This window comes from Mercenaria mercenaria, chromosome 11 (genome assembly GCF_021730395.1).
Source record: "Mercenaria mercenaria strain notata chromosome 11, MADL_Memer_1, whole genome shotgun sequence".
NCBI lineage: Eukaryota > Metazoa > Mollusca > Bivalvia > Venerida > Veneridae > Mercenaria > Mercenaria mercenaria.
In genome coordinates, this window is record NC_069371.1 from 15,219,963 (window position 1) to 15,241,140 (window position 21,178).

At 35.0% G+C, this 21,178-nt stretch overlaps 1 protein-coding gene across 2 annotated transcripts; it reads right to left on the bottom strand.

Moving 5' to 3' along the window:
* Positions 1 to 14: 14 nt before the first annotated feature.
* LOC128547031 (uncharacterized) lies at positions 15 to 20,668 on the bottom strand. 2 transcript variants are annotated; one of them, XM_053518607.1, is made up of 3 exons: positions 20,181 to 20,666; positions 2,127 to 2,389; positions 15 to 1,060 (listed from the first exon to the last, which is right to left on the bottom strand). In XM_053518607.1, exons 1-3 carry the CDS (start codon positions 20,302 to 20,304, stop codon positions 1,055 to 1,057), a joined length of 393 nt encoding a protein of 130 aa, XP_053374582.1. In that variant the 5' UTR covers positions 20,305 to 20,666; the 3' UTR covers positions 15 to 1,054. The 2 variants fall into 2 exon arrangements, with proteins under 2 accessions (XP_053374582.1, XP_053374581.1); XM_053518606.1 differs by having other exon boundaries at positions 15 to 2,389; positions 20,181 to 20,668.
* Positions 20,669 to 21,178: the final 510 nt, after the last annotated feature.

Here is a 21,178-nt window from a genome sequence, read left to right on the forward strand (position 1 = left end):
GATAGTTACTTCTGATAATGACAATAGGTTATAAAGACAACATATCCGTTCTACAATATAGCCTTAGATAATATAAAAAATATAGGTGTATAACCAGTACAATAGGAAATTTATATATCAAAACAACTGAAAGAATAGCCGAACTAAGAAAAAAAAGACATATACATACCTCTACTTCAATTTTTGTAAACCTGTAATCTTTACTCTGTCCACCAGTGCTGATAAGTGGCGTAACACATTTTTCCTGAACCTCATTTTCTTCAGGGCAAGCTGATAGCTGAACTTTCACTTCTGGGCAAGCATTTTAAATCAAGTTACTTATACCAACATATAATTCAAGTAAAAGAATAAATAAAATGTGAACAAGGAAAGTACATACTGACTTACGATAAAGTAAATTAAACAATAAAGTAAATGTTAAATTCAAGTAAATATTACACTTTAAAGTATATAAACTTGTGTTTCAATAGTATTAAATAAACAACACACACTGAAAACAAAACATAATTAACAAAAAAACTGAAAACAAAACATAATCAACACAAAAACTGAAAACAAAACATAACCAACACAAAAACTGAAAACAAAACATAATCAACACAAAAACTGAAAACAAAACAAAACCAATGCAAAAACTGAAACCAAACAAAACTAACACCAAAAACTGAAAACAAAACAAACATGTAAAAGAACAAGTATATACTGACTAAAGATGAAAATTAATGTGTAATTCAAGTATAGATGCATTTGAAAGTGTATATATATATATATATATATGTACATAACAAAATACTAAAATACACACAGAATAATCAAGAACGTATTTACCCTATTTAAAGTTGAAAGTATAACAGAGATCTTTATATTACAGTGCTGATAAGTGACGTAACACATTTTTCCTGAACCTCATTTTCTTCTGGGCAAGCTGATGGCTGAACTTTACCTTCTGGGCAAGTGATGCTGAACTTTTACTTCTGGGCAAGTGATGCTGAACTTTTACTTCTGGGCAAGCTGATGGCTGAACTTTTACCTCTGGGCAAGTGATGCTGAACTTTTACTTCTGATAATGACAACAGATTATAAAAACAACATATCATTTTTACAATATGGCCTTATAAAAGCATTTTAAATGAAGTTACTTATACCAACATATAATTCAAGTAAAAGAATAAATAAAATGTGAACAAAGAAAGTACATACTGACTAACGATAAAGTGAATTTTAAACGATAAAGTAAATGTTAAATTCAAGTAAATATTACACTTTAAAGTATATAAACTTGTGTTTCAATAGTATTAAATAAACAAACAACACAAACTGAAAACAAAACATAACCAACACAAAATCTGAAAACAAAACATAACCAACATAAAAACTGAAAACAAAATAAAACCAACACAATAACTGAAAACAAAATAAAACCAACGCAAAAACTGAAAACAAAAAAAATAAAACCAACACAATAACTGAAAACAAAATAAAACTAACACAATAACTGAAAACAAAATAAAACTAACACCAAAAACTGAACAAAACAAATATGTAAAAGAACAAGTATATACTGAATAAAGATGAAAATTAATATGTAAATAAACAACACACACTGAAAACAAAACATAACCAACACAAAAAGTGAAAACAAAACATAACACAAAAACAAAAACTGAAAACAAAACAAAACCAACGCAAGAACTGAAAACAAAATAAAATAACTGAAAACAAAATAAAACTAAAACCAAAAACTGAAAACAAAACAAATATGTAAAAGAACAAGTATATACTGACTAAAGATGAAAATTAATATGTAAATAAACAACAAACACTGAAAACAAAACATAACCAACACAAAAACTGAAAACAAAACATAACACAAAAACAAAAACTGAAAACAAAACAAAACCAACGCAAAAACTGAAAACAAAATAAAACCAACACAATTAACTGAAAACAAAATAAAACTAACACCAAAAACTGAAAACAAAACAAATATGTAAAAGAACAAGTATATACTGACTAAAGATGAAAATTAATATGTAAATCAAGTATAGATGCATTTGAAAGTATATATATTTGTAAAAAAAATATAATCAGAAGAACCAAATCAACCGCTGCATAACAGGACTCACCTCAGGAAGAACCAGAGCCACATCTGGTACAGGATCCTCAACTGGTCCTGCCTCAGGCTGAGCCGACACAGCAAACTGAGGATCCTCCCGTTCCCCAAGAGAAGAAGTCAGACGGGCTGGCACCACAGGGTCCACCTCTGGTACCTGGTTGACAGAAGGGACCTCATCCAACGACTCGGTCTCGTCTACAACCATGATAACCTCCTCGCCACTGGCCTGTGGCTCACCCCTGAAGACCTCAGCAGGAAAAAAGTCCTCCACACCTGAAAATAGAAAAAAACAGCATTCGTGAGTTTTCTTTAAATACTGCTTACAGTTATATATGACTTGATTTCATTAGAATCTTAAGATAGGTTTACAATCTGTTAGCCTTAAATGACAATCTAGTGTTAACATTTTCCACATCCTTGTACAGCTAGGCTCGCTGAAGTTGACATGGCGTGCTTCTTTCCCTGACATATATTGCTAATTTTTGTTTCTGAGTGTATTGCTTATTTCTCATACTTATTTCATTTCTTGTAAAAGACATTATTTTCCTACATTCTAAATTGGTGGACTTGTTATCAAGTCTCCAGCTGGCAAGGACAATACTAGTTTTCAGATTTTTTATACTTTGCTTTACAAAAAAAGAAGTTACAAAATATTTTGTTCTGTCATATTGTCGCATCACTTCAATGAACATGAAAAACGAGAGAATTACCGGAACAGTTAAATGACAAGTATGTCTTTCAGACAAAAAAAAATTCTTAACAAAAAAAGAAGTGGAAACTATTTTTCTATTTTTTTTTTATTTTACAGGCCCATTGTTCACAGAATAGGTGAGTTTGAGATTGAAATATTGATAGTCAATTTTACCAGAACTTAAAAATTAAATTTCAACTGTCAGAGACTGACAATCAATATTGAAGTTATTAACATGACATCTAATTTTAAACATGTAATTTAGATTAAACAATTAAAATTAATCAAGTTTTATTATGAAACTAATCTGAAATTTAAAATATTTTGTAAAAATGGGATAGAGCAATAAAATGCCTCCATTTTCCACAAGAGTTTGAATGTCACAAGTATGGCAGAGTTATTAACCTGCTTAGTAATACTAACCCACTTTACAACAAAAACCAACAAGAGCTGTCACAGGAGACAGTTAAGTGCGCTCAACTATTTCGATACTGGATAGTGTTTAATGGCTCCAATGTGGATGAAGGTATTGCACAATGGCTTATGTTTGAGTCAAATGAATTATGTAACATACATGCCATAATTTTTCCGGACCTTTCCGGGATTCTGAGTTAAATTTTCGAGGATTTTTACCCTTTGTCCGGGACATGCATCGTGCCATTAGTATTCGTCTGTTTCATGCAAAAATATCATAAAATTATAAGCAGTTTCCGGAGATAAACATTGTTCCCTCGCTTAGGAATAATTTGTTGCTAATGTCGTCTAGCTATCTAAGGGAGGTAAATAGGGCAATTTACGTCGATAGTTCGGCACGTGAATTGGTTGCGTTCCCGAGGTGAACTGCATTGAGAGACTTGCTATATAAGAAGAATTAACCTGGTCATCGTGATTTAGAATCCAGCTTATTTGGTATCTTTTTAAAGCTTAAAAGTTTACCTAATCATTAATAAAATGGAATCCTCAAAGGAATGAAACAAATCTTGTAGATAAAATCTGTATCAACTATTTCAGGTTGGGTCAATTTTCAAGGATCATAAAACTGTTACTGATTGGATTATCGGATAATTTGGAATAAACAATGTGACACCGGTGACTGTTTATTGTGTTTTATTCATGTAAAATTCAACAATTTAGGCAAAAAAAACTAGCTTTAAGTGGGGTTATTTTTGTTTTTCTGTATTTTTAATTTTCCGGGACATTTCAACGCTGTCCAGGACACCGGGACGAGTATGTGATTTCCGGGACCATCCCGGACAATCCGGGACGTATGACATGTATGTAAGTAATAAGAGAGATAGTTTCAAAACATTAAATAGGTATAATTCTAAACAAAAAGGGGGCATAATTAATGCCAAACAACTATTTTAAGTTTGAATCAAATCCTCTCTGTAATAACAGAGATATAGTGAAAATGCATCAAAATTAACCTTAATTTCTAAAACCTTAATGTGAAATTCTAAGCAAAAAGGGGGATAATTCATGAAATATGGTTTGGGTGATGATGTAAAACAACTATTTTAATTTTGAATCAAATCCATTTAGTAATAACTGAGACAGAGTGAAAGAGCACTAAAACTTTAACCTGAAATTCTAGGTCAAAAGGGGAGATAATTCATGAAATATTATTGCAAGAGTTATCACCCTTGTGCAATTTGAGGAGGGTGATGATAAGGAATAACCATTTTAAGTTTGAAACAAATCAATCAAGTTATTACAGAGATAAAGAGAAAGTGCATCAAAACTTTAACCAAAGCGAGGATGCGGAAGGATGCAGAGTTGAATAGGACAGACTCAATACTTTGTGTACTGTGAAATCATTAATATTCGTGGGGGACTAATTTTAGTGGATTGCGTGGTTGAGTCAATCCACGAAATTTAATCCCAATGAACAAGTAAAATTCCCATTCATTTTATGTTCAAAAGTTGAAATCCACGAATTCATATCCACACGAAATTGCCGTTTTGACCAAATCCACGAAATTTCATGCCCACGAAATTTAATGATTTTACAGTAGTTGAGATAAAAACAGATGTTTGGGACACATGCCATCTTGGCAAATAAAGCAAAGTTTGAATAAATTAAAGGGCTTTGGTTTATTCTTCCAGCTATATTTCTACAGCCTAAAATCAGTGGAAAAACGAGAGGGTCATGATGATCCTATATCACTCACCTGTTAAACTTGGCCTTGGAATCATCAAGATTCAATCTGAACAAGTTTCATGAAGATATGGTCATAAATGTGGCCTCTAAAGTGTTAACAAGCTTTTAGGTTGATTTGAGAAAGCAACCTAGTTTCTGACATCACATGAGCCAGTTTCAAACTTGGCCTATGAATCCTCAAGATAAACATTCTGACAAAGTTTCATGAAAACAGGGTCATAAATGTGGCCTCAAGAGTGTTAACAAGCTTTTCCTTTGATTTGACCAGGTGACCTAGTTTTTAACCCTTAGAGGCTACATAACCCAGTTTTGAACTTGGCCTAGAAATCATCAAGGCAAACATTCTATGCAAGTTTCTATCAAATCAAAGCATAAATGAAACCTCTATATGGCTGAAAGGGCCTAAATGGAAAGTGTCACTTCTACAATGGGTTTGCAAGGTAAAAATTAACAAATTTTGGCTATTTCATGGATCAACTAGAGATGCTTTTGAGAAAAGCGCATGTCTCCCACAACTGCCCATATCAAAAATGTCTAGTTTCTCTTGATGGTTTAGACGAGTAGATCCAATTAGATGGTCTGGACGAGTGGATCCAATCAGTAATTCAAGGGCCATAAATCAAAAGTGCCTGATTTGGCTAGTTATCGAACTTGGCTAAGGTCTTATGGCCAAATACATTTTGTTCAAGTCTGGTGAAGATTGGATGAGAAATGTTCGACTGAGAGAGCAGACAAGAGTAAAAAGGCCGATTTTTAGATAATTCAAGGGCCGTAACTCAAAAATGCATAGACCGATTTAGCTAGTTATCGAACTTGGCCGAGGTCTCATGGTCAAACACATTTTGTTCAAGATTGGTGAAGATCGGATGAGAAATGTTTGACTTAGAGTGCGGACAAGATTAAAAAGGCTGATTTTTGGTAATTCAAGGGCCATAACTCCAATACGCCTGGACCGATTTGGCTAGTTATCGATCTTGGCCGAGGTCTTATGGTCAAACACATTTTGTTTAAGTTTGGTGAAAATCAGATGAGAAATGTTCAACTTAGAGTGCGGACAAGCTTTGTGACAGACAGACAGACTGGAGTAAATCAATATGTCTCCCACACCACTATGTGGTGGGTGCCATAATTAAGGGCTGTATCACCAGAACCTGTGACTGGATCTAACAGAGTCATCATGGAATCCAAGACCTATCGTAATGACGTAGCTATAAACCATTGCTTTTTTATCGTTACATTTGTTTTATCAGTTCACACAAGTCCAAACGAAGATTTAATGTGGACGGAGTGTACTGGCTTGGATGAACATCCTGCGACGTTTATGAAACTTAAATACGACTTTCTTAGATATAGCAAATATGTGGTACCTTAGATGTGGAGTCATTGATCCCATCTTACTTGTAAACACACTTTATATGGATATTTTCATCATGTTTCCTTAACAAGAGGACCATGATGGTCCTGAATCGCTCACCTGTCCCCAAATGACCCAGTTTTGAACTGAGTATGATGTCGTTCTTTTCTATTATTTGACATAGTGACCTAGTTTTTGAGCTCATGTGACCCAGTTTTGAACTTGACCTAGATATCAGGATAAAAATTCTGACCAATTTTCATGAAGATCCATTGAAAAATATGGCCTCTAGAGAGGTCACAAGGTTTTTATATTATTTGACCCAATGACTTAGTTTTTGAAGGCATGTGACCCAGTTTTGAATTTGACCTAGATATCATCAAGGTGAACATTCTCACCAATTTTCATGAAGATCTCATGAAAAATATGGCCTCTAGAGAGGTCGCAAGGTTTTTCTATTTTTATACTACTGACCTTGTTTTTGACCGCATGTGACCCACTTTCGAATTTTATCTAGTTATCATCAAGGTGAACATACAGACCAATTTTCATGAAGATCCATTGAAAAATATGGCCTTTAGAGAGGTCAAAAGGTTTTTCTAATTTTTAGACCTACTGACCTAGTTTTTGACTGCAGCTGACCCAGTTTCAAACTTGATCTAGATGTCATCAAGATGAACTTTCAGATCAACTTTCATACAGATCCCATGAAAGATATGGCCTCTAGAGAGGTCACAAGGTTTTTTTATTATTTGACCTATTGACCTAGTTTTTGTCGGCACGTGACCCAGTTTCGAATTTGTCCTAGATATCATCAAGGTGAACACTCAGACCAATTTTCATGAAGATCCATTGAAAAATATGGCCTCTATAGAGGTCAAAAGGTTTTTCTATTTTTAGACCTACTGACCTAGTTTTTGACCACAACTGACCCAGTTTCAAACCTGACCTAGATATCATCAAGATGAACATTCAGATCAACTTTCATACAGATCCCATGAAAAATATAGCCTCTAGAGAGGTCACAAGGTTTTTTTATTATTTGACCTACTGACCTAGTTCTTGTCAGCACGTGACCCAGTTTCAAACTTGACCTAGATATTATCAAGATAAACATTCTGACCAATTTTCATGAAGATCCATTCAAAAGTATGGCCTCTAGAGAGGTCACAAGGTTTTTCTATTTTTAGACCTACTGACCTAGTTTTAGATCGCAGTTTACCCAGTTTCAAACTTGACCTAGATATCATCAAGATTAACATTCAGACCAACTTTCATACAGATCCCATGAAAAATATAGCCTCTAGAGAGGTCACAAGGTTTTTCTATTTTTTTACCTACTGACCTAGTTTTTGTTGGCATGTGACCCAGTTTCAAACCTGACCTAGATATCATCAAGATAAACATTCTAACTTTCATGAAGATCCATTGAAAAATATGGCCTCTAGAGAGGTCACAAGGTTTTTCTATTTTTAGAACTACTGACCTGGTTTTGGACCGCACGTGACCCAGTTTCAAACTTCACCTAGATATCATCAAGATGAACATTCTGACCAACTTTCATAAAGATCCCATGAAAAATGTGACCTCTAGAATGGTCACAAGCAAAAGTTTACGGACGGACGGACGACACGCGATCACAAAAGCTCAAGGTGAGCTAAAAACGCCCTACTTTCGATTTCGTTGATGCACGGGATCCCTCTCAGTCGATGCAATTTTGCCTCACAGGATCCCTCTTGACTCTCGATCTGCTTCCTGCACAGGAACCCTCTTCGACAAAATTTTCTATCGGCACTGGCACTCTCAACTTCAGTGTTAGAATTTTGAGATGGAATTCTTATTGAAAATGACATCTGTTTCTAAGGGTATAGATCATGGTGTTTTAACTTCCCTTAATATGCTTTTAAATTGAAAATAAATCAGCAATATCACATAACTTTCATATTTGAATTTTATTATCATATTTACTGATACCTACGGAAAAGCATTAGTGCCAGGTGTATGTCATTTATTAACTTGAAATTTTTCTAATTACTGACTCGAAATTTCGAGTTATTAAGTTGAAAATATGAGTTACTAAGTCGAAATTTCGAGTTACTTATCTTGAAATTTCCAGTTACTATTAAACTACAATTGTTTACGTTGGTGTATAGGTCCTGGCCAAGATTAGGTACCTGGTGTAGTCTTTGGGTCGAATTACAGGGTCATATGGCAACGTTTGCTCATAGAAAATATCTCTATTTAAACAATGTTTCTTTATTTATTGATTTTGTGTAACATCGCACCGACACAGCTTTTATGTTGGAGGAAGACCTCAGGTGCCTAAACAATGCTCGTTTGGAATGTTTCCGACCTAGTTTGAGCTCATGTCAATGTAATATAGACATACCTAAATGAAAGTGTAATTGTGATTCTAACCAAGATTTCGAGTTAATAAAAAAACGCACCTGGCTCTAATGCTCTTCCATAGATATCTTAGTGATACACAAATAACTTTTAAACGCGAATTTGTATAATTTGATTTGATACAAAGAGGGGCCATTCATGCATAGCTAGTCTGAAAAGGTTCAGCGACACATCTGTATTTATCATAACCAACCCCCGTCCGCCTGGGCCCACAAGTCTGTACAGAAAACATCGGTACATATACTGACGCCTGAATTCCATATCGGATGCGTGGCGTTACTGAATGTGTGTCGTGGCATTAACTTTTTTTATTTAGTTCAGTATTGTCAATCTTATTCAGCCTATTGAAAAAAAATATATAGTGTAGTTACATTACATTGTATGCGTATGTAATAAAAAGGTTATCATCTTTGCATCGGTAAATAATGCTCTTGATCAATCATTAGCGGAAGAATATTTCCGCTGCAAAAACTTGTGCATAGCTAATAAGTTATAATTATTGCGAACACCATTTCATAACTTTAACATTGAAGTTAAATTGAGAGGGCATCTGTGCCGATAGAAAAGTAATTGTGTCCAAGAGTGTTCTGGTGCTGTATGAAGAGAGTCAAGAGGGATCCTGTGAAGCAAAATTGAGCCGACTGAGGGGGATCCTGTGCATTAACAAAATCGAAAGTAGAGCGTTTTTAAGGAAATATGATGAAAATATCCACATATAGTGTTTTTTAATAAATAAGACAGATCATCAATGGCTTCACATCTAAGGTACTAGATATTTGCTATATTCAAGGAAAGTCGTAATTAAGTTTCATAAACATCGCACGATGTTCATCCAAGACAGTACCTCCGGCTATTATAATAAACAAGAGGGCCATAATGGCCCTATATCACTCACCTGTTATCATTGCACATAAGGACAAGAAGGTCAAAAAATTATAATCAAGATCAATCAAAAGAATCATGAGAAAATATAGTTGAAATTTTCTTAAAGGTACATATAAGTCAAAATACAACTAAAAATTGGAGGTACCATCCATGTTGTACCATAGAAAAGTGGTCTCGGTTTTTCCCTACTGCTAATAATAAAAAAGTTACTAAAGCTATTTATAGTAACATAAAACGGAAGTAATTCAAAAAAATTATTGTAAGTGAACAAAAGAAGGATCTGCCAAATAAAAACAAGAGCACTGCAATGCAACGCAAATGCAGAGCAATATACACACAAAACAAAGTCATATGACCTTTGACCCCTAAGCGTGACCTTGACCTTGAAGTGAGCCATCCAAAACATGCGTTCTGCACATCGTTTCAATGAGGTGAACATTTGTGACAGGTTTCTTCGGAATCCTTCAAGGGATTCAAGAGTTACAGAGTGGAAGGGAATCAACAGACAGACGGACACCGAGGCAATAACATTATACATCCCTTCAGGCATATAAAAAGGAATCGAGATCTTATGGTGATACAAGTTGTGTGCAAGCGTGGTTAAAATCAAATCATAAATGAAGCTGCTATTGTGCAGACAAGGTCAAAATAGCTAATTTTGGCCCTTTCAGGGGCCATAACTCTGAAACCTATTATGGGATCTGGCTGGTTCAAAATAGGACCCGAGATCTTATGGTGACACAAGTTTTGTGCAAGTTTGATTAAATTCAAATCATAAATGAAGCTGTTATTGCGCAGACAAGGTCAAAATAGCTAATTCTGGCCCTATCAGGGGCCATAACTCTGGAAACTATAAAGGAATCTGGCCGGTTCAAGAAAGAAACCAAGATCTTGTGGTGATATAAGTTGTGTGCAAGTTTGGTTAAAATCAAATCATAAATGAAGCTGCTATTGTGCAGACAAGGTCAAAATAGCTAATTTTGGCCCTTTCAGGGACCATAACTCTGGAACCCATAATGGAATCTGGCCAGTTCAAGAAAGGAACCAAGATCTTATGGTGATACAAGTTGTGTGCAAGTTTAGTAAAAATCAAATCATAAATGAAGCTGTTATTGTGCAGACAAGGTCAAAATAGCTAATTTTAGCCCTTTCAGGGGCCATAACTCTGGAAACCATAATGTGATCTGGCCGGTTCAAGAAAGGAACCAAGATCTTATGTGAATACAAGTTGTGTGCAAGTTTGGTTAAAATAAAATCATAAATGAAACCACTATCGTGCAGACAAGAAATTGTGGACGGACGACGGACTACGGACGGACGACGGACGAAGGGTGATCACAAAAGCTCACCCTGTCACTATGTGACAGGTGAGCTAAAAAGCAATGGTACATAGCTACGCCATTCCGTGGGCCATATGTTTTTATGCACAAAAATGTGTTTAGGACGAAAAATTTGATAGTCCGAGCTGACTGACGGAGTTCATTGTTTAGCACAGACAGTGTCCTGTGCCCGAACTGAGAGGGATCCGTTTTCTCATTTTCTATAGAGAGGGATCCGATATGGGTATACACCATGTTAATGTTGCTTTTTAGTCTATTACTGGTTATTACAGCTGAACCGTGGAAGGAGAGCATTAATGTGAGACATGGGTCAGAATTATAACTTAGAGCCTGATTAAGAAACACTATAAACTGTTTTTTGGGGGATGAGAGTTAGGTATAGTAGGCTGATGGAGATGACAGGATACTACAAGAAATAACAGCTGTCACAGACTGTTCTGATGCTGGATAGTTAAACTGGTTACATAAGAGGAAGCTGCAATGATCATCTGAGCCACGCCATAAGAAAACCAACATAGTGCGTTTGCGACCAGCATGGATCCAGATCAGCCCGCACATTTGTGCAGTTTGGTCAGGATCCATGCTGTTCGCTTTCAAAGCCTATTGCAATTAAAGAAACTGTTAGCGAACAACATGGATCCTGACCAGATTATGTGGTTGCACAGGCTGATCTGGATACATACTGGTCGCAAATACACTGTTGATTTTCTCATGGCGCAGCTCATTTTATGACTCCTAGGTGGATGAAGATAGTCTACAATGTTTAAGTCTGTGTCAAATGTACAAAGGTATTTAATAGTAACAGAGACAAAGTGTACCAAATCATTAAGTAAGTATAAAAGAGACATACAGTAACAAATGGAAAACTTCTGCAACAAGAGCGCCACCAAGACGGGCAATATACGCCCGAAGGGTTACATCAGAGGATGGGAGCAAAATTTAAAGAACTTGACTGTTGAAGCCCAAAGGACAGGAACAACAAAAAGAAGAAATTCCAAAAAAAAATTGTAAATCCATAAAAAAATTCTTACCAGGTAAAGTTATGTCAAAATAAATCTAAAAATTGAATGTACCATCCATGTTGTACCACAGAAATGTGGTCTCAGTTTTTTCCTACTGCCAATAATAAAAGTTTCAAAACAAGCTATTTATAGTAACAAAGAAGGGAAGTAATAAAAAAAATTATTGTAAGAGAACAACAAGAGGGTCATGATGACCCTAAATCGCTCACCTGAGTAATATGAGCCACATGTTTCAAATGGCAAACTGATGCTAAAATATAATATATACAGTTTTACGATCGGTTTGCAAAACTGTACATGTCATCCAAATTTCAAGGCTGTATCTCAAAAACAAGAAAGTAGGTCAAGGCCACAGTAAGGTGACATGTAATCACTTGGGTACATCAGGTAAATATAATTAAAATGTCTAGGAAATATGATCTGATAATTTTTGAAGTATTTTTTCCTATATAACTCTAATAACAAGTGACCACCAGGGTAGGGCTTCTTATAACCCCAGGGGCATAATTTGATAATCCTTTTAGAGGTCCACTACGCAATAATACATACTAAATATCGAAGGCCTAGGCCTTTAACTTTCAGACAAAAAGATTTTTATTTATTTTCCCTATATAAGTCTATGTAAAACTTGGGACCCCCGGGACAGGGCCTCTTTTCACCCCAGAGTTATTTTAACAATTTTGGTAGAGGACCACAAGGCAATGCTACATACCAAATATCAAAAGTCTAGGTCTTGTGGTTTTAGACAAGATTTTTAAAGTTTTTTCCTATATAAGTCTATGTAAAACTTGTGACCCCTGGGGTGGGGCCTCTTTTCACCCCAGGGGCATAATTTGAACAATCTTGATAGAGGTCACAAAAGCTCACCATGAACCTTTGGCTCAGGTGAGCTAAAACAGATCTGCCAAATAAATACAAGAGCACTGTAATGCAGAGCATTATACACAAAGCAAAGTCACATATGACCTTTGACCCCTAAGTATGACCTTGACCTTGAAGTGAGTCATCCAAAACATGCGCTCTGCATGTCGCCTCAGTGTGGTGAACATTTGTGCCAAGTTTCTTTGAAATCCTTCAAGCAGTTCAAGAGTTACAGAGCAGACACAGCAAAGTCATATATGACCTTTCACTCTTAAGTGTGACCTTGACCTTAAAGCTAGTCCTTCGAAACAAGTGCTCTGTACTTCGTCTCAGTGTGGTTAACATTTGTGTAAAAATTCTTTGAAATCCTTCAAGCAGTTCAAGAGTACAGAGCAGACATGAAACACACTTACAGGACCTTTGACCACTAAGTGTGACCTTGACCTTGAAATGAGACATCAAAAACATACACTCTGCACGTCGTCTATCTGTGGTGAACATTTGTGTCAAGTTTCTTTGAAATCCTTCAAGTGGTTCAAGAGTTACAAAGCGGACACGAAACTGCTAACGGACGGAAGGACAGACAGACAGACACTGACGTCATAACATAATATGTCCTTTGAATGTATAATAAAGTGGAAGTGCAGTGTTTCGCAAGGAAGTATTTTGGGTACATTACTTTTTCTATGCTATGTCAATGATATGAGTATTAATATTATTAATTTTATGTGCAGATGATAGTGCTATCCTATTTTCACAAAAAAGATCCAGATGTAATTAAAATGTTCGAGAAAAAGAACTTGAAAACTGTAGCAAATGGTTAGTTGACAAGAAATTATCACTGCATCTTGGCAAAACTTAATGTATCTTGTTTGGTTCTAAAAGAAAACTACAAAAGGTTGAAAAATTCAATGTATATTGTAATGGTAATACCACAGAATCACAAAATCGATCACAATCTTTCTACTACATCCACAATTAACAACATTGTTAAACAAAAGGACCATGATGATCCTGAATCGCTCACCTGTCTCCACATGACCCAATTTTCATGAAGATCCATTGAAAAATATGGCTTCTAGAGAGGTCACAAGCTTTTTTCTATTATTTGACCTAATGGCCTAGTTATTGAAGGCACATGACCCAGTTTTGAACTTGACCTAGATATTATCAAGGTGAACATTCTCACCAATTTTCATGAAGATCTCATGAAGAGTATGGCCTCTAGAGAAGTCACAAGGTTTTTCTATTTTTATACCTACTAACCTAGTTTTGACCACATGTGACCCAGTTTCGAACTTGACCTAGATATCATCAATTTGAACATTCAGACAAATTTTCATGAAGATTCATTGAAAAATATGGCTTCTAGAGTGGTCAAGAGGTTTTTCTATTTTTAGACCTACTGACCTAGTTTTTGACTGCAGTTGACCCAGTTTCAAACTTGACCTAGATATCATCAAGTTGAATATTCAGACCAATTTCATACAGATCCCATGAAAAATATGACCTCTAGAGAGGTCACAAGGTTTTTTTATTATTTGACCTACTGACCTAGTTTTTGATGGCACGTGACCCAGTTCCAAACTTGATCTAGATATCATCAAGGTGAACATTCTGACCAATTTTCATGAAGATCCATTAAAAAGTATGGCCTCTAGAGAGGTCAAAAGGTTTTTCTATTTTTAGACCTACTGACCTAGTTTTTGACCGCAGTTGACCCAGTTTCAAACCTGACCTACATATCATCAAGGTGAATATTCAGACCAACTTTCATACAGATCCCATGAAAAATATGGCTTCTAGAGAGGTCAAAAGGTTTTTCTATTATTTGACCTACTGACTTAGTTTTTAACGGCACGTGACCCAATTTCGAACTTGACCTAGATATCATCAAGGTGAACATTCTGACCAATTTTCCTGAAGATCCATTGAAAAGTATGGCCTCTAGAGAGGTCACAAGGTTTTTCTATTTTTAGACCTACTGACCTAGTTTTTGACGCAGTTGACCCAGTTTCGAACTTGACCTAGATATCATTAAGATGAACATTCAAACCAACTTTCATACAGATCCCATGAAAAATATGGCCTCTAGAGAGGTCACAAGGTTTTTCTATTATTTAACCTACTGACCTAGTTTTTGATGGCACGTGAATCAGTTTCAAACTTGACCTACATATCATCAAGGTAAACATTCGGACCAATTTTCATGAAGATCATTTGAAAGTATGGCCTGTAGAGAGGTCACAAGGTTTTTCTATTTTTAGACCTACTGACCTAGTTTTCAACCGCACGTGACCCAGTTTCGAACTTGACCTAGATATCATCAAGATGAACATTCTGACCAACTTTAATAAAGATCCCATGAAAAATGTGACCTCTAGAGTGGTCACAAGCAAAAGTTTATGGACGGATGGACGCACGGACGAATGCACCGACGACTGACGCCACGCGATCACAAAAGCTCACTTTGTCACTTTGTGACAGGTGAGCTAAAAAGTCAATTCTAAAATGTCATTTTGACTGCGCTTCTTCATACTGGTGTAGTGGTATTTCAAAACAGTTGAAAAATAGATTACAAGTGACTTAAAACAAAGTTATCAGGTTGTGGTAATAAGAGATCTTTGAAAGTGTCAGATTTTTGTAATATTGGATGGCTTAATACTGGAAACTGAGTTAAACACTTAAGACTCAATCATGTTCACAAAATTTTCAATAATAGTTGTCCAGCTTATTTGATTAATAATTTCTCTCTTGTTTCTAAGAAACATTCCTATAGTTGTAGACATAGTGTTAACTCCTTTCATGTACCTCAGGTGGAAGTTTTACATCTACTGCTTTTTATTATCAAGCTATAAATAACTGGAATAGCCTTCCTAATAACATAAAAATAAAAAAATAAAAAAACAAGTATACTTTTAAATAAGAGCTGTCCGTAAGACAGCGCGCTTGACTTTTCTCAGTGCTTGACTCTGAATTAGAGCTTTGTCAGTAAAATTTTTTTATAAAACTTTAACCAAAATATCTAAATTAAACTGGGACATAACTCTGTCAAAGTTCAAAAAGTTATGGGGTTTGTTTCTCCTGGTGTAGACTTTGATAGTAAATAACTATTTTAAGTTTCAGGTCAATAGCTTTGATAATATTAAACAGAGATATTTGACTTTATCAAAAACTTTAACCAAAAATTCTAAGTTACAAAGGAGCATAACTCTGACAAAATTCAAATCAGAGTTATGGGGATTGTTTCTCCTGATGTACACTTTGATAGTAAATAACTATTTTAAGTTTCATGTCAATAGCTTTGATAATAACAGATATTTGACTTTATCAAAAACTTCAATAAAAAAATTCTAAGTTACAAAGGAGCATAACTCTGACAAAATTGAATCAGAGTTATGGGGATTGTTTCTCCTGATGTACGCTTTGATAGTAAATAACTAAGTTTCAAGTCAATAGCTTTGATAGTACCAGAGATATTTGACTTTATCAAAACTTTAACCAAAAATTCTAAGTCAAAAAGGGGCATAAATCTGTCAAAATTCAAATCAGAGTTATGGGGATTGTTTCTCCTGGTGTAGATTTTGATAGTAAATAACTATTTTAAGCTTTGATAGTACAAGAGATATCTGACTTTATAAAAAACGTTAACTAACAGCAACGACGACACTGACGCCGACCCCGGTGCGAGTGAAATAGTTCTACTTTTTCTTCGAAAAGTCAAGCTAAAAGGCAGTCAATTTGGAACTCACTGAATGTATGAAAAGTGCTGAACAATCAGATTGTATCTTTTATAGTTGTTGACATCATTTATCATTTTTGGACAATATTCTTGATTATTCTGTGATATGTATGTCATAATTGAATATAACTGTGATATTTGTGATACTTGAACAAACATATCAGGGATTTCTTTGAAAGACAAATACATGTAACTCTGGTTATTATAGTCATGTTAGTAAGAGTGTCTTTCTTGGGCAAAAGTTTCACAAGGAACCATTGGAAATAACGTAGTAATACTTATGGCTTATTCGTGATTTATTTATATTTATTAGGGATGGGAACAATTACCGATTTTACTATTCGATTAATCTTTAATTTTTTGGAACGATTAACCAATTAATCGTATCAAGAACGGGCACTTGTTCCGTATCACGCACTAAACGTTACGGAAATAAAGGGAGGTAATTCAGTCATCAAAAGTTTACGATTCTGGGCGGCCTAACGTGCATTGTATTGTTGTTTATATTTATTTTTCGTGCTTGTCATTTCCCCTGTAATGACAAAAAGTAATAAGTGCATTAAAATCCCATAACAAACAAACAAAACAAAAATACTTGCGCAGACAATTTCAGTTATATCAGGGACAACAGATTACATAAGACTTGCACCCCGGCGTGAAACTGCAAACTTTCGCAATACAGCCTATAGTCAGGGCTCGATACTACGACCCTCTAGGGGTCACAGTTTTATCATCCGAAGAACGTCTGAAATATTTCCAAGTGGTAGACTTTGACGGCATTTTGACACAAATATCACTAAGAGAACACAGTGTTGAACGATTTGAACAATAAGAATGAGGAAGAATAACAGAAATGTTTTTGATTTTAAAGACAAAATGAAAATTGAGTACTGAATTTTAATTGGTGGATGTATTCGATTGGATAATCCGCTTGTTCTATCAATTAATCTGTTTTGTTTGATTGGTGGGGATATTTAATGGATGACTGCAAACCGCTAATTTGTCCAAAAGAGATTCTCATTTGAGGTGCCGATCTGCAGGTGTGGGAAACATTTAAAATTTAATATGATATGATTCTCTGGGATGTAAGTGTCATAATTAGTCTGGAACAATGCGAATTTGTAAACTCGTGTCATCTGAGTCAGGGACACTTCACTGTACAAATTAGCGAGAAACAAAAGTTTTCACATCTCCGTGTCGGTGTTTTGATAATCCTGTCTGTATTGAATGCAGCAACGTCTGGGTTAATTTTAACCAAGATTTTTTTGGAGATGAAATTAAGGAAAAACAAATTTTTAATTTTTTTTCGATTAATCGACGACCAAATTTGTGATCGATTAATCGGCCAAATAAACGATTAATCGATTAATCGAATAATCGTTCCCATCCCTGATATTTATATAAAAGAGTTAGTTCACTTTTCTTTTTAATCAATCTGAGATACAATTGAATGTTTGTTTGTAATGATGTTGTTTTATTATGTGATATTTGTAACATTTGATCATAACATATATTTTCACGAATAAATCTATCTACCTATCATCAAACCTTTAACCAAGGAGTTGATGGGGATGGAGGCTGATGCAGACGCTGACACCTGGCCAAGTAGGATAGCTCTCCATACGCTTTGTAAAGTTGAGCTAAAAAAAACATTTGTATATAATTATTTTGAAAACAATCTGGCAATTTCCGAAAAGGTTCTCAATTTCTGCAATAGCTGTATTAGGCAGACCTAATCCTACTCCTAGCAGTCATGTGTCTTAACATTTCTGATAGATCTTTTATGAGACCACACAAGAAACATAAATTTTGTGTGATTATGTTAAAGGTGTTTAATCACATTCGAGCAACATTTTAGGACATTTTTCAGTTTTCATATCTATTTAATTAAGGAAGAAAAAAGAGCCATCACATAGAGTTAGATCGCTATTGGAAATGTATATTTCATTAATTTTTATGAAATTTTGTAATTACCTCCCTTTAATATAAAAATAACAAAAATTAGACTTTCTTTCGAATTCAATATAATTTCCTGTTTTATATTTGCATTTAACTGACATTGGGATATTTCAACTACATGAAACAGGTAACATTTAAAACAGTGTGTAAATTTGGAACTGATCTAGTCTCAATCTATCATATTTGCGCAACCAAGATAAACAAAGGGAGGTAATGATAAATTTATAAACTTAAATAAACTTCTAATCAATTTTGGCAAAATAATGTACTTTCCAAAGCAAGTTTTGACAACTTTATTATAATAGTGTTTAAATTCAAATTATTAGGCCTAATTTTGATATATGTTTATTTAATTCATACTTATATTAAAATAACACTATCTTGGTTGGGCAACCAGAGTAGGAAAATCAAACAAGGATACTATGTAAAAATACTTCCAGCGACCAACTGGTTATGTATTGAACAAATTCATTAGTTGACCAAAATCTGATTAACCACCTTTATAATCAGGCAAGCAGTACAGTTGGTTGGTCAGTTCCGGATCATAGGGGTTCCGGATCACAGCACTGTATACACTTATATGACAAACATAATCATTTAATCCTTAGCATGAATATTTGCTTCAATGATGGAAATAACATACTAAAACATAACTTTTGCAGATCACAGGAATGCGAAAAGAAATCGTATTTTGTCAATCTATGTGATCCGGAACTCACGCAACAGGGACACAACACAAACGAGAAATTGTTTTTTAAACAAGAAAATATTTTTATATTTCCAACTTGCCAATGTGTAATGCTTTGTTTGGATGAGAGAAAACAATTTTTATTTCACAGGTGTCCGAGTGCGTTTTAGTTTTATTGAAAAATGATCATGGATAGGCAAAAATGATCCATAATTGACCAAAGTGGTGACACCACTGTTGCTCCTACAGTATAATTATTTACTTTGAATTTTCAAACCAAATGTGGTGATTTAAAAAGCAAAATGATTTTCCTTCCTCCCTGTGCAAAATGTGTTTTTAAAAATATGTTTTCGAAGCTCAATAACAAATATATCACTTAGTGATCCAGAACTGACCAATCAACTGTATTAGAATAATTTTAAAGCTTTCCTACAAGAAGATCTACACAATTCATTGTAGTCTAAATAATGAGACTTTTACATTTTGATATTTTAGGCTGTCTGCCTAGAGGCGGATATCTACAAGTCAAAAAATATAACGATATTCAACTCTTGAGTACAATTATTTGGACTAGATTCATAGAGTCCCTCCAAAAGTGACATTTTATTGATCTATCATTTGAACTGGATTAGCACATTCTGGGATTTCTAAAAAAAAAACAATATAAAAAATCCAATTTGGCAGAGGATCATCCAACAAACATATACCTTCATTGTTTATGAAATATGACCAGCTGTTTCACTGTTTCAGAGGATTATGGCTAAAGTGGCGGCCACGATGTTTTAAAAAATCAAAATAATTTAAAGAATTTGGTAGAGCCTTGAGGGTTGTTGTGATGTTGTGTCTTTTTTTTGTGTACACAATCATCAAAATATCCGAGATAAAACATCGCTGACATCAGAGGTTGCAGACATTTACAGAACAGAAAAAAACGTAAACAAACTCTAACATATACCTCCCTGGAAGTTCCCGGCCTCCGCTGCTACCTCCGCTACCTCTGCAGTCTCTCCGCAACCAAACCACTGCTGTATCTTCGCCAACACTCCCATCACAAACACACAAACTCGTCTCAGCGCCATAATATACAAGCAAACAGTCAGTTTGAACAGAGAATTTTAATCGGTCTAATTTTGGCGCGGAAAGCCTGCTTTTATACTAGAGGTAACCGCTATTGACATGTGAGGCCCGTAATAGCCATTCTAAGCGAAATGTGATTCGGTTTAGTTTTTACATGGAAAACAAAGAAACAACAAAACACACACACACACACATATCGCCTTAGAAAGAACATAGAGTCTAGTTGCCCGTATTTCTCGCCAGTTGATGTATCATACCCACTGGCTGACAGGCTTGGTTTCGGTCATATTTCTGTAATTATATCTACCTAGATGCAGACCCACTGTCTGTATCCGACCTATCCAGTTATGGCTAGCACTGATGCAGCAGACTAATGGTTTCCCTTCCCTCACCCGCCCCCGGCGCCTAAGCTTTCCTATCCTCATGACCCCAGCACATCGGCAAGCTAGAAATTTGACATATGACCAGCTTCGTAAGTGTCAACAACATCAAGCATGGGCGAGCATAGGCAATCTTGAATATATAATTTCGTCCAATATTGTCCTGGGTTCTTGCTTATAGAACATACCTGCACATGTCTTTGTTCGCCGTGGTGGATACTGCCAACTAAGATATGTTTTTTATTACCTTTATTACCTTGGTAGAATCACAAACTATAATTAATAATGTTATGTATATCTATTTGCCTTTTTTCTCTTGAATTCGCTGGGTACTATCAAAATTAATTTTGTTTAACTTTTCTTATTTTCTCCGTGTCAAGCTCAGACTTATTATTAAAGAAATACAAGGAAGATAAAAGAAACTTTTTCGAACTTAGATTAAAATTATTCTTAGTACATCTAATAAAAGGCCTAAGCCCTACGGTAGTGGTAAATT